This window comes from Petromyzon marinus, chromosome 38 (assembly GCF_048934315.1).
Source record: "Petromyzon marinus isolate PM22_M1 ecotype Great Lakes invasive population chromosome 38, UKy_Petmar_22M1.pri1.0, whole genome shotgun sequence".
In the NCBI taxonomy this organism is placed as follows: Eukaryota; Metazoa; Chordata; class Hyperoartia; order Petromyzontiformes; family Petromyzontidae; genus Petromyzon; species Petromyzon marinus.
In genome coordinates, this window is record NC_133704.1 from 7407786 (window position 1) to 7423202 (window position 15417).

Here is a 15417-nt window from a genome sequence, read left to right on the forward strand (position 1 = left end):
CACCCTTCCACCCACAATTGCCGACGACATCGCAGACAGAAAAACAAGACGTCTTCCCACCTTCGCCCGTCTTGAAATAAAAAAAAAATCGATCCCATCATCATGTCATGTTTTCGTATACCTTTTTTTTTCACCTCTTCCTTTCTCGCCTCTCCTTACTTGCCCCCTGCGCCGTGAATAACGGCTCGGGTAGGGCCCGTGCGACACGACGCTTAGCAACGGCGGAGCGGGGACATTTGCTTGGCTTGGAGGAAGGGGTAAGGGACGTGGGGGGGGGGGGTTGCGATATTGTAGAGAGGACCCCCCCCCCCCACCTCCACCAGCAACCCCCCCGCCCCACCGAAACACCTCGTGTGACTCAATACAAAGGCCGGGTGGGGGGGGGGGGGGGTTGCCGAGCCAGATTTGAGGGCGGCTTAGGATGGCTCTCGATTGAAAATCCATCACACGCGGTTACCCTTTACAGCGATCTTAATGAAACGACTTCGAATTAAACATCGCGCGTTTCGCCAAGGACGGTGTGGTGACACGGAACGTTACGATTCTTACAAGGATGTGGCTTTTTTTCTTTCTCTCCCCCTTAATATCGGGGAGAGCGGTTTCCGGGGCTGTTGCTAATGCGAACACTGCCTCGTGCAATATTTCCAAATTGGTAGTAAAAGTGAAAGAGATGTGTTGGACGCGGTGTTATTCGCGTTGCCTTCAGGAGAAACATTACATTACGGTTCCAGGTAATGGCTTTTTCTCACTGTTCAGAATAAGGGCCAAGGCCTGAAAACATCTTTTCACCTTCACCACATTTTTTTCCTCGCGATTACATTCCGACTGCACAAGCGATTACGTCATGAGATGAAGCAGCTTCTATTCGTAACTCTCACAGGTGGCAAGTGTGAAAGGGCAACCCGGGAGAATTACACAACGGATAAACCTCGTAAGTCCCTTGAACAGACATCTTTATTCACACCAGGGGGCACACCTTTTAAAGAACGTTCATCGCACGGCAAACAATCCTTATTTACTGTCGAACATCAACAGGCATCTCACTCGGGTTACCACCCATTCGGCTTTGCCCGTTGAGATGTTTTCCTGTGAAGGTGCGATCCGGCACAGACCGGGATTTGGCATCTGCTTTCAAGTGGCAGCAATTGCTTTGCACCGAGATCTGGCGGTATTCTGTTTTAACTTTATCGCAGTGCGACTTCACGGTTATGAACGACCTAGGCCGAATTAGAAATGTGCGGGTTTGATGAACGAAGGCGTTCCAGACGGCTGCATCATCAACAATCAACACCATCACCGTCAACATCTCCCACTTCCTCATCATCACCACCACCACCATCACCACCATTGTGTTTGTATGTATGTAGAACTTCTTTCGCACCGTACGTAGCCAACCACTCATCGGAGGTGCGGGGCGGGGGGGGGGGGGTAAGGCCCACAATCGAAGCACAATAATCAGCTCTAAAGAAATGAGCTTTTCAATGTAGAGGATTTTAAAAAGAACAAAGCTGCAGTAGCTTCCTCGTGACATTGCGCACCGCACTCTACGCGCTTCCGCCTCCCGTCACCCAGGCGCTCACACGTCCTTCATTTTCGATATGAAAAGGCGCTTTTTCAGTGCTGCGCTCCTATGTGTGAAGAATTTGCTCTAATTACCGTTATCGTCACACTGATAAATCATGGCGACAGGCCCCATGGGAAATAGGAAAGAAGCACCCCCACCCACCCCACAACATGAAAGCGACAAAACCCGCAGAACATCACCTTTGTGGCTAGTGTGCTGGAAGGACTGCAGAGTAATGTGGGCCCTGGCTGGCATGGGCCCTGGTGCATGGAATGAGATCGGGCCACCTGTCCAAATGTCGCCACTCTTCTTCACAGCCTGGAGCCAGGGCCATTGCAGCCCACGGATCCTGGCGCCGCCCCACCAGCCGCACACCCGATAGCTATGCGACTGGTCTATGTGGGTCTCTATGCAAGTCTATGGGAGTGGCGTAGCTTGACTAGCAGGGGGCCACTGGTAGCCCGATGCCTGGGTCTCATGGACCCGTGGGCTCTGGTGCAGTGCACTGCAGGAACGCTCGACGGCTACGCCACTGAATGGCTGGCGGATGCAGGGGGCAGCGATGACGTTCGGTGAGTGACGTGGAAGCGCCGATCTCATTGAATACACACTACCCAGAAGAAAATAAGCAGCTCTTACAAATGTAGATTCGTACCCAGGGCTCCGTAACCTAGGCTGTCCCATGTGAACTTGAAGGTTCAATTATATTATGTAAAGTAATTTTAGACCACGGTAAGGAACGATATGTTGACGTCACTGCCGTGACCTTGCATCAAAGAGTAGGGGAGCGACGCTGTAATATTCATATTCAACGGTGATTCATCCGAAATAAAATATGAAACGTCATTCGGCTCGAGCATTGGTTGTTGCTCAACTCCACTGAGAGCCCCGGGCCACCATCCTTTGGTTGGAACCAGTCTCTGCGTAGGACGACTCCTCAAGTGGAACTGATTTTTATTGACACCAAAAGGCTAACATTCGCCACAACTGAACGCTGAAACATTAGACCATTCACTTTCTTGCACAACTACAATTAATCTGAAAAACTGTTATAAAATGGTAACATAATGAGGAATAAAGTCAAGTAAAAAAAACTGTACAAATTATTTTCAAGTCATAATTTTTCTGTCATTGTGAAACAAACAATATCAAACGTGGTTTTTTTTTTCCCAGATGGCCTTCTCCAGGAAAAAAGTCATTTATATAATATGAATAATAATGCCCTTAAAATTTTTAAAATATATCCTGACTGAACTTTTCAGCTAGGTCCTGCATGGGGCGTGTTGCCAATTCCATTGATGAGTGTTGCAGCACTGCCTGCACTTTACTAAGAACCTGGTGACCCGAGTTGGACTTCTGGCCACGACTAACATCAGTGGTGAGTGGTATCTGAAGCTGCACTGCACACCCCCCCAGCCCCGCCCTGCCAACTAACTTCAATAACCCGCACTGCCAACCATGGTGAAGTACGGTCAAACAACCACCACGAATGACCGACCGCGCATAGCGTGGCCTTCGTCCATCAGTGGATTGACCAGGGCTGCAAGTTATAATTTATGTCACACACCACGAGCATGGCAAAATATAAACACGTGCAGAAATATAGAATTAATGCATAGATATAGGAGCAATGTAACAAAAATATACACACACAAACGCATATACATGTATATATAATGTATATAAATGTCAAAGAGTTGACTGAAATAAAAAACGACCGCTCTGGTCGCATGGGACAAGGTTGGATCGCACCAATATTTTCCCTTACTCGCCAGGGTAATTTAAAAGAGTCCCGGCATCAAACGCGCACCTAAATTAAGTGGCTGACGCACGTCCAAGGCCATTTAATTCTGTGCCCGCATCCTTTGTCTGAGACTGCGGTCTCACCTCTTCAAAGCCGCGTTGAGACGGCATCTCGTGAGATTTCATCGCCAGCGCGATGAAAGCTCATAAAGCTTCCAAAAACTTGGATCGTCCCATGATACATTCCCACACAAGGCTATCCATCCCCAGTCCCGCCAAGGCCTCCGCATGTGCGTATCCGATCTTCAAATTATGTTAAAATCATCCCATTTAGGTAATATTAAATGTCCGGCACGTGTGTTTATTTCTACAGTAGATGCATTGGATTTTTTTTTTTAAATCCTATGCAGAGATTGGCCCCCACCATAGGAAGGTGGAATTTCTACCAGTGGCTCACATGGCTGCCAACGGAGTTGATTTCATACTCTCTCCCCAATCCCCCCAAACAAATCGTTGACGGGACTGGGAATGGGCACAGCGAGGGCATGTGGGGTGGGATGACTTGAGTTTTGTGGGCTTCGTGAGCTTTCATCGCACTCACTGGCTGTGCCCACGAGACACCGTCTCGATGCGGCTTTGGAGAGGTTCGTGCAGCATGTGCGTAAATCGCCGAGCCATATGGTAGCAATCCTCGGTGGCCATGTGTAGTTATCGTAGCCCTCTGCTGAAACCGAGTGGATGATCATCAGCAATGTGTGACACCGTTTGCATAGTGCCACAGCTGCAGTGTGTGGGTTGTCATGAAGACCTCAACGGTGGAGGTTGGCTGCACAGAGATGTCGCCCTGCGTCCGGAAGCTGCTCAGGAAGGCCCACTTACAACGTGGCAGGGTGAAGCCAGGTGGACAAACAGACTGTAGGATCCCCGATAAGGATAGTTTGGTGATGATTTTGCCCTCCATTCTTCCCACCAGCCAGTCTCTGCGAAGCAGTCCTGGCACGGCTGTTTTGGACCACAGTGGGTGTTGTAATAGAAGACGAGTGGCAGGTGAATTTTGGAGCTCTTCATACAAAAGGTCGTGGAATCGATCCCGACTCCTGTATATTTGGAGTTTGCATGTTTTCCCCGTGGTCGCGTGGATTTTTCTCTGGGTCCTCCAGTTTTTCCCCTCCACATTTAGAATCAACGTACGCTTAGAGCATTTGGCTGCTATACATTTCCACATAAGCCACTTTGTTGAGCTATAGTTTGTGGCCAGGTCTCTTCTGAAAAATATCTATATAGCTCAGTGGGCCTTAGTTGGTTAAATAAAATAGTTTATAGTTTATGTCGTGGCAAGCTTGGGCTGGCGAAGAACGCAAGCGCGGAATTGACCAAATTTTTTTTTTTTAAACGATGCGTGGACAACGACGTTTTAAAATCGCCATCTAAATGCCGAGTTTCAAAAGAATAAAAAGATCCATTGTGCAAGCCAAGAATTTCTACCTATCATTTGTTTTCCCACGAACCAATGGACGTAGGCGGGGGAGGTTAACACCGTCAAGCAGCAATGGGAGAGGCTTTTATTAATTCATTTGTCACAGTCTCCTCTGGCGGTCATTCCAACAATAAAAACCAATAACAGGGAAAAGTGCTCCGTGGGAGGCCTCGCGTGACGGGCAGGTTAAAGGTGCAGACCCGCAATTAATTGCCTGCACAATTGCTGGCAGAAGGGCCTTCCCTCGAGGAAGCTTCAAGGGAGCCCCTCGCCAAGGGGTTTGTGATGGCCTACTCTTCCACAATGGTCAGACGTCAGGGAGGTGGTCGTAAGTGCCCATACTCTACCCCACCACACGCAAGCAGCCGATTGACTGCTGTATCTATTTATTCCTGCTGGGTGGGCAGAAATGGTGGAAGGGGGAGGGAGGGGCGGGGTGGGGGAGGCACTTGCACCATTGCTTCAACTGCCATGCCGGGAAATCGAACGAGCGACCTCTGAATTGTAAATTCGGTGTGCTGCCCATTATACTATGGCAGCATGAAGGTTAGGTAGAAGCAGACCCGAGCCATGTGCAGGGAGAGCTACTTGGTCATGAGACGCCATGGCTAGCAGGAATGATGGGGACGATGGGCCAAAGGAGTGGCAGCCGTTGGAGGGAACTCGCCCGAGAAGATGACAACCACAGAGGTGGAGCGATGAAATAAGCCCATGCACAGGAGCGACAAGTACAAATGGAATCACAAGCCCGAGAGAGGTGGCGGCGGAAGGGGGCCGGCCTTTAACCAGCGGTGGATTGACCACGGCTGATCGTGCCGACGATGCTAACAACAGCGAGGGGGAGTTTGAGATTCCTGCAGATGAGGTGCACATCCCAGCTACGCTATGCCAACAAAACAGGTCAAGATAAACTCCAGCTGGGCTCTCAGAAAGGCAGTGGTGTCAGGGGGAGATCGCGAAAGGCAACTTATAAACAGGACACAGTGTTCCAGCAATCACCGCGTTCTGCATCACTGCTTGGCGTTTGTGCTTTAAGCCAAACACAACTGAAGGGAATGCTTTTTGGCAGATGAAAGCTTTACATAAATATGTATTGAATCTGCTGTTGCAAGCACGTCAGGGTGTATTCTGGGCACAAATCAAGCAAATCACTTCTGCCTCCGTCCTTTATGGTTTCAGAGGCTCACGCCCGCGATCGGTCACTGCCTAAATTCATTGCGGCATTTCTGTACTGCTGGGGTTCGGCTGGCAGACGAATAAGTAAATCTTCATGAGCAAATCCCCAATACAGCTTTACGTGAGAAGGGGGGGGGGGGGCGCATGCTCGTGTAACATTGCGCTTTCACAACATTTCAACTCCGCTGCTTTTGTTTCGTTTTTCCCCCGCGGGCGACGAAGGCGCTCCCCTGCGCGCAGCTCCCGACAGTTAAGCCGCGAATCGGCGGGCATGCGTCGAGGGCTCTTTCATCGGCATTCCGCGCCGCATACAAACAAGCCGGATGTCTGACGGAGACTACAATTAAATGCGTTTACGGCACAGCACGACCGGCGGTGTGTTGGGGGGAAGAGGGGGGGCGCGGTGGCCCCATCATAACGACGCGGCTGCGTGATCCGCGCAGTGTTGTCCAACCGACGAATAATTCACCAGCTTGGTCACATGCACCGCCGAGTGGTCGGGCCATTCACTGACAGCACGGCGAGCCGACTAGCAGCCGACTATTCATCTTCCAAGCCATGGCCGCTCGGATGTTCTTTCTCCGTGCGTTTCTATTCTGCGCCTCTTCTCTCGTCATATCCACAGACCCGGTATCTCGTTCCACTGCGTCCTTCAATTTCACCCCCGGTATGCCTCTACTCCTTCTGCCTGGCACCAGTAAGTGGATTGGGATCAAAACAGACAATTCCCAAAAGCTCTCCATTTATGTCATCCCACCTTGACTCTCACCCTTGGCTCCAACTCACAACCCTTAAGTCAGCGAGGGTCTTTTAAACGGGCAAGATGCAATTGAAAAAGCAAGAGCATATTTTTTGCAACAAAAAAAAACGGTTTCCCCGACTCAAACCTTGACAAGATCGCATAGTTCGGCCGTATGAATACGTTTGTCTGTCTGTGTGTAGAATTCTTCAAACAATTAAATCGCCAAATAAATCTGAGACTCCGTTCCTGGACCAGTTTGTTAGCGCGTCTTTTGTTGCACCCTGGAATCGAGCGAAGGACTTCCCGCCCCCGTGCCGAGGTAGCACTCCATGATCTCAAACTGAGGCTCGTTTTGATTTTGGCACACTGTTACTTGGCAGGCACACCCCCAGACCCCCCCCTCTGCATTCTCTTTGTTTCATAGAGCTTTCAAAAAATGCACAACGGTTGATAAAAAAAAATTGCATTGTGCAAAGTGGCCCTGACAACCTGCCTTGCGCTAATACCTGCAAGCCATTAGTCCCTGCTGCCCATTTGGAAGCCACCAACCCCAGCACACTGGGAGAAAAATAATCGGGAACACATATGTCATTTAGAACAGAGGGGGGGGGGGGAAGAAATGCAATTACTGGAAGGGTTTTAATAACTGCTACGTTCCACTTGGTTGCAAAAGCGGCCAATGGAAGATGCCGTAGGGGGTTTAAATTCGTAAAGTAATTTTGGTTTTAAGCCCCCCCCCCACATTCCATCTGGAGGTGGTTTCTCCCCCCCCTCGCCCCCACCCCCCCCCCCAACAGCGTGCCCCCTCAAAATACCAGGTTGCGTTTAGTTTGGAGTCCCTCCCCCATGCCTACATTTCGCACGGTTGGCTACGTACGGTGCGAAAGATGTTCAAGATAATACATAGTGGATTAGTGAGTAGCCCTGTTATTTAACAATTGCATTAAGACTCAATTCAGCCAGTTTACAGCTTGCAATGTTATTTATATAGATTGTTTTTATTTTCCCCCATATGTGTATCATAATAAAAGCGCAATATAAAAGACGCGTGGGGTGAAAACACAACACGCCAATGAAACAGATGAAAATCACACAGCCAATTCTGGAAAGCAAATGCCAATTAATGCTACAGTAGTTACCGTGCAGGGGATAGAGTGGGGCTGCAATGTCGCCGCATTGCGATTCAATACAGCGTGGGGACGCAGCTGATGCTAAGGGAGCGTTACTCGGTAAGAATTTCAATTTTGTGCATTTTGTATACTGCCACCCCTCTGCCAAAAAACGATTCCGTTATATACAGAAGATGGCACGGTCTCTGTTTTCCCATAACACCGCGAGTATTCATAACACAAATTGGATATAACGCGATGAATGCATTAGGGAACGCATTTTTTATAACGCGGATGCAAATTGGATACAACCCGATTGGGCTGACGGAACTACGTCGCGCAAGGAGGAAAAAGCGGTTGTACGGCCGCCTCAGCGTAGCATCGTACAAGGCGGGATGCTGCTGGATGTGTCTAGATGCTACTCATGCGCCTCAGCCTTTGTTCAGCCTGCCTACGCATCTCACGTGCTATCGCGGACTGTGCTTTACCCCCTATATTATACATTATCACGCGATTTTGCCATAATGCGGTGTTCTTAAGGAACGCAACTACAGCGTATAGGAGAACAGACTGTATAGCCACTCGTATTATTTTGAGAAACTATACTACTTAACACACGTGGGGTTTCACAGCCAATATCCTGATTCGCAATTGATTTTTTGCTTAGGCCTCATAATGCTCCGGTCCAATTTGTGTCTTTAAACCCCCCCCCCACCACTACCTGACACAGCCAAACAAATCAAGTTGTCACGTGGCATGGAAGCGTTTAACGATGCACCAACTATTATCGTTTCAGCTCGCTGTGGCGAAGTTGAAGAATAATTTTTGCAAGCAAATTTAGCAATGCTATATACGACGTTTCATTTAAAATTACATCATCCGGACAAGATCCAAGGATTCAGACAAAAATACAGTAAGTCAGAGTATATACGGCGATATAGGATTTCGAGACTGTGTTGTGCAACTCCACAATGGGTACCGGGACTTAGGAAGCTTCTAGGATGTGGAGCCGACACACCAGACATCATCCCGAACAACACGCAGTACGCCCAACAACGCATCGGAAAGCTGCAGCAAACTGTATACGGTAACTATGTTTGCTGTGTGCACGGCATGTGCCGTGTTGTGCTCTGTGTGCGTCTTACACCAAGTGAGAAAACGTGTCTAACCAGCTGCAGCTATTGTATCTCTCTCCCTGTGCAATTTATATTACGATCTTGTCACAATTTGATCAAAGCTCATACAATTGTATTTTGTCCACTCTTGCTTCCAACCTGTGCGTAGGTGTGTGTATATATATAGTCAGATATGAAGTGCCGCATTTATGTTTGAGAGCAACCTTAGAGAGGATGCGTACAAAACGCTCTCGTTGATATTGCTAAGACCACTCTGATATGCTGGTGTGCTGCAAGCACGGCGCACCCGTGGCTCGCGCGTGGCATTGTGCCCTCTATGCGAATGAGACAGGCAGCGCGTTATGCCGACCAGCCGCTATTGTTACCTCGCTCTTTGCAATAAAAATCGTGCTCTTGTACGACATCATCCTGCTCGTACAACCGAACACACAGAATTTCGAAATAATGCACCTTATTAGGTTAGGTCATTAATTCGACAGATGTTACGCTAAATTGGCATTTACAGAATTGTGCATCTCTGAATTTTATTTCGGGGAGGAAGCGAACGATTCACGGCCTGTCGCCTATCCGAGCATGCCTATCGGATTGCTCAATTCCCACGATCTTATTTGGATTATTATTATTTTATTATATTATAGATTTTTCCATGAAATGAAGTTAAAAAAAGGTTTGCTGCATTCTTAAGTGCAATTTTATTACTTCTTGGGGAAGACATTTTTCAGTCGGAACACATCTCCAATTACATCATGGATGTCAATAGGAACACGGGGTTTGATCAACGAAATTTCACTTTCCGGACAACTTTTCAGGAATGCATCCGTTACATTTCTTAAATGATGACTATTTTTACGCTCTGCATTTACAACCTGCACATATTTATGTACATGCATGTACTCTTGTACATACATTAGGTAGTATTATTCTGCTTGTTTTCCCAGGAAAGCATCACGAAGTCAATGTTCATGTGCCATTTTATTGAGGAACTACTACCGTGTGGTGTTATCTTGATCGTGGTCTGGGACTGTTTTGTTGTTATTAAATTTAACCGCCTCTACGGGGAGGGTTTCCACATAACCATAAGATTTGCATTTGGAGGCTTGCCCCCTCCTTTCTCTCTGCCTGATGAAGACCGCTTGTGTTGCGGTCGAAATGTCGTGGGTTTTTTGCTTTTATTATTTTCAATTTATTATTTTGTATTTTATTTTATGATGTTATTTTTATTTTCTATCTACGTGACTTTAACGAAAGAACCAAGAATATGAAGTCAAAATGTTTTGTTGTTGTTTTTGCTGCCTTGTCCAAGCGTGATAAATCGGACGAACATAATTAATTTATTCATTATTTATTTACATTTAGTGACCTGCTTACCTTTTTCTCTATTTTGGCACTTGGAGAGTTTTTTGCATTGCTTGCTGTTGTAACTTGCTGACACGGCCATACTGGACATGTGAAAAAGATCCTCAAAGCTCATCAGATTTCTCCAGTCTAAATAGTTCGATTTTGAAGTCTCGCGACTTTTTCAGGTCCCTCCTGCTAATTTATGTCACAGAAGAAAGCAATGATTGTGATGCGTAATCCCAACTGAGTAACTTTTCGGGGTCATTTTTCAAATTTGGCAAATTTGGACCACGACGCCTTTACACAAATGGCATACTCTTGCGAATGGCCACCACGGCAATGTGAGCGTCCACCGAGATGCAGAGCATTTTCACCGTTTAACGCACCCTTACAGTAAGTAATAACCAGGGCGGCCGCTGTGATTCAAACCGTGAACCTCCGCTACAAAGCGGTCGTGCTGGGCCACGTCACGGCCCCGTATACAAAGCGCCACAATTATTTTGAAAGCAGCTTTGGACAAAATGAGTAAAAGAACTCTTAATACGATGACTAGTGTTCTGTAGTTGTTGTGTGCTGTGCAGGTGGTGCAACTCTGTCTGCAGCGAGGTTTTGTGCCCTGCGTCTGCTTACAAGCGACAATGGGCGAGCGTGGTGATCTGTGTCCAAATGTTGTGATATTTGTTTATAGGATTTCCTTTCTCCATTCAGTTTTCAAGCTCTGTAAAAATATATACCGGACAGTTGTGCCACTTTTACTTTGATGGCAGCTTTGGAGAAGATTCAGAAAAAGGGAGTGCTTATTATTACTACTACTACAACTACTACTCTGTTGTTTCAAATCCAGCCGGATGGCACTGCCGTTGGAGCACCTGACTGAATGAAAATGTTAATTTTGTGAGTTAATGAAATTCCGGTTTGGAGTTAATTCAGCAAAACATCGTTTGTGGGTTGATGAAGTGAGTAGCGCTTTGTGAGATATCAAGCATGGATGTGGTATAAAGGGAGTAACTCCTGCCACATGTAATGTGGAATTTCCAACTCTGGCTAAGGGCCAGACACTGAGACGAGCGTCAACTCAGCGACGGTTTGAGGAGGAAGGCATTTCTACACTTGATCCCTCTAAGCTGGGCCACCAACATCGATTGCATTTGCACGAACGCAGGGTAGGAAACAAATATCTTCCATGCAGTCTACATCAACCATTTGGGAAATTGCAGTTTGCAAGCGCCTATGGAAGCAGGCATGGCACGTGCGGGGGTGGTGTGGTCAGCACCAGGACCTGCTTGCGATGTGTACACCTCGCAGCAGGTCCTCAAGAGTCAAACTAGCATTGGCCCAAAGTTCAGGTATGTGGCCAGAGATGGCAAGCCGTGGCCTGGAATCAAACCGAGGTTGCCGGATTTGTAGCACTGTGTGCGAAGCTCGACAACCGCTGCTCCAGACCTCGCAAGCAGCAAAAACGGACGCACGCAGGCAGGCACGTGCACACGCATGGCCACACAAGTCTCAAGGCACACTCCTCGTGAAATATTTCGCCTATCCGTCTTCCACGGAGCGCAATAGCCTAAAGTGAAAAACTGCGCCGAACACAAGACACAGTGCAGACAGCCTGCGCGATTAATAATCTCAAGCACATGGTCTTGACTGCTGCTCGCTGCACGAACCAACTTCCAGAGTTTATTTTTTAAGGGGATGATAGAGGTTACTCTCATTGCTTTCCCTTGGGAAATATAACATCCCCCTCCCCCCCACCTGTCTGTCTGCGTCGCATCCAAGGGCACCGAGACTCGCATTGTTTTCACCGAAACTACAAATTTCCTAAAACCTTATAGCCTTGAATCTTACCAGACATTTTACCAATATCTATCATCTCAGAAATCAGACTAGTTCTTGGGGGGGGGGGGGGAAATTGTTATCAAAACACTTTCAAGAAAGTATTTTTTATTATTAAAACCAGACGCAACACAATCCTGTTGTACAAAAGTTTGCGCCGTTGACGGGTGCATTTGCGTGCTGCGGTGCGCCAACTTATTTGCACAGTGAACTGCACAAAGTATGTGGAAGCTCCCTTAACCGACTACCATGCCAGCTTGTTTATGATAAGTAGCAGTTCTTAACATTATTGTTTTACGCCAAACCAAAGTGCTGGACTCACCTGCGCCAAGTTGGCAGTCCTTGATCTGAAATTGCAGCTCGTTCTCATTCGGTATGTCCTTCCATGTCGCTAGGAATACCTGCCGGTCTGCGCAGATATAAAACACACAAATCACAAATGTCAAGCAACGCAACATGTAACACGCATCTGCTCGCACGGCGAACGCTCTGTGGCACTTCTCTACGGACAGCGACACGCCACGTGGACACGCAACAAGAAACAGCATTGTACGCGTGTGTAACATGTACGGCCCTCTGTCAAACCCACCGCAGGACGAAAATAATGCTGTATTTAGTCAAGGAGTGTTGTTTTACAATACTTCACAACGATGGTCAGCTGCAGTCGGGAATATCGAACCCAGGTCGCCAGATCCATGGCGTAGTGCGCTAACCACTGTGCCATCTAAAGTCTTTCTTCATTGCAAGCATTACAGAGAAACTGCAATTTCACATTCAGGTGGTCAAGCCAGATAACCGTGACAGGGGTAGCAGAGTATCGCTGTGATGTCTCCTTCGTATTTGTGGATCAGGCATTTCGTATGTGCTGTGAAGAATGGCCATTTCCCGAAATGTCACCTATTGTATACTCTTTCTTTTGAAAGCAGCGTTATTGACGAATTTGTTGAGTTTTTCTTACGCAAAAAAAAACCTATCCTTTGAGTCACATCTCGCCTACAAATCATGACAATTTCACCACATCATTGGAGTGGTGCTAATTAGAAAATTAAAGCAACACTCAGCCTCATTGTTTCTTATTGTTCCGTCAGTTTAAATCCCTGTAATGCATGCAATGGCCGCGGCTCATATTTACGCCACGGGGCGTTAAAGAATAAACCAAGTGGCAGTGATCGCGCTCGTTAGCAAGGGTGCACGTGCCGCGTGTCCGCGACGACGAGAGTCTGCGATGTCATTCTCCGCAACCATTAGCCATGGCCAGGACTTGAGCTCAGGGCAATAGGTTCAATAGCGGAGTGCACTCACCAATACGTCTCTTCTCAACCCCTGCTATTCATTAGCGAGTGCCTATTTGGGCAAACACAGCGCGCAAAGCATACGTGGGACCAAACTCTGCACGCACAGCTGCCTTGATGTCAACTTACAGTTTTCAGATTCACCTTCTACGCAAATTATCCTTTTAGTCGAGTCAAGCTCATGAGGCCAAGACCATGTTCAGATACCAATTCGCGGCTATGTTTGTGTGTGTGCGTGCGCACGGCGGCAGCTGCTGGGAATGTATCCCAGGTTTGAATGGGATTGGAGTGCAGTACAGGACACGGACCGTTACACCGCAGTGCTTTCTTGCCATTCAAAGAATATTTATTTTAATTCAAGGTAAGCTGGATGGGAGATCCGTTTTAATCCCATTTAAAATCACAGACGCCAACGCGTTCGGTGGTCGCGAGAGAGGCACGGGCGCGAACGTGTGCAAAATGTGCTCATTAAAAAGTCCGGTGTCCCGGCGTGTGCAGCTCTGGGCTGGAGCAGGTTTACTTAATCCAATCTCCACTCCCACGACGAGCGGGGGGGGGGGGAGCTTAACTGGCTCGAAAGTCATTTAGCGGCGCAAAACTCACTCTCGTCCCTCCTGCTGCAGCGTTAAGCATTTAACGGCAACATTTTGCAGGTACGCCGCGCTTGCGAAAAATTCAAGGCCCCCAATGCATGCGTCGGATCGTGGCACGTGGTCGACGCTCGGCTAGTCGAGCATCCGCGGAAGATGAAAAAGTTCGTTTGAGACAAGCAACCGGCTTACGTCCTGGGTCGATAACTGGGAACGTAAAAGATGGGTAAAAACTCATAGATTCTTAAGCTCACGATACAAACGTCGATACCCGTGGGTGAGAATCAATCATTTGCGACTTATTGTAAATCATATGCAACGACATGCCAATATAAAACCATTTAGCATAAACATTACAGATATCCGCTTGCAAAAGTCCAAGGGAAATTCTCTAAGCAAGACGTTTTTTTTCCCTACGTTGAAAAATGACTCCGATTTTAATTATGTAATCTAGGCATAATTGGGAATGTAACGAAACTTTCATCGATTCGGTGATTAAACTCGGATGCTGGCTGAGCCAGTCCTGCACCTCACCCATTAACCCTCAGCATCGAGAGGCAGGGGACAAGGAAGATCCCAACCCCAGCTGAACACGTTTATCAAATTCTTGCTTGCTCATGGTTTTCAACAGTGAGCTGAAACCTAAGATGCCACCACAACACCACCGATGCCAACCATCACCACCCGACACCAAACATCCACATCACACAAACTGTGCCTCGAGCATAATGCAGCCTGTCCAATAATACCAACGAAGGCACAGGAAATGAAGTATATCATTCGGACATTGAGTATCCCATTAGGATGTGCAGTACCAAACTGCCTTTAGGTGCGTAGCATGCACATCAGCCCATGGTGGCGAGGCGTACGCAGCGCTGGTCCCATCGCTCTTGTGCATTCCACACTTGACCTTTAATCATAGCTCACAAAATGCCAGCAATTACCCCACTAGAATAAAGAAGCGAATGACCTGAACTAGTCACCCCTGCACAAAGTCTTAAGCCTCGTTGCGTGGGCAGGGAATACCGTGGCTTGATGTGTGAATGCGAAGGCAGATCTATAATAAGTTGAGAAATCCAGAAAAGGATATCACTGTGGGAGTAAGAGCTTGCTAACAGCAAATTCCCCCGTGAGCACAAACGAAACACGTCGCCTGCCCTAGCCGCCTCAACAGAGTCTAAAGCAGGGAAGACAACAAGTTGCTGATTAATACGCTGAGAAATTCTTATAGGGGAATAAAAGCATGCCACTCCAGCCCAATGCCCCAGGAGTTCAATTACACACTCGCACACAAGGCCAAATGCGCCAACAGTCTACAGGACAAGCCGGAAGAGCGTGGAAGGATGACGCTTGTGAGCAGTGGGGTGGCGGGTTGCGCATGCGAGAGGGAACGACGGTGAGTGAGGGGTGGGTGGGG

The 15417-nt window shown here is 47.8% G+C and overlaps 1 protein-coding gene across 6 annotated transcripts in view; it reads right to left on the reverse strand.

Annotated features, from left to right (window-relative positions):
- Positions 1-15417, reverse strand: part of LOC116950183 (AP-1 complex subunit beta-1-like) — a 71890-nt gene that overhangs the window by 16943 nt on the left and 39530 nt on the right. For all 6 annotated transcript variants that reach the window (XM_032967744.2, XM_032967745.2, XM_032967740.2 and 3 more), the window contains one exon: positions 12441-12527. In XM_032967744.2, the coding sequence (XP_032823635.1) occupies positions 12441-12527 (87 nt within the window). The remainder of the gene's footprint in view (positions 1-12440; positions 12528-15417) is intronic.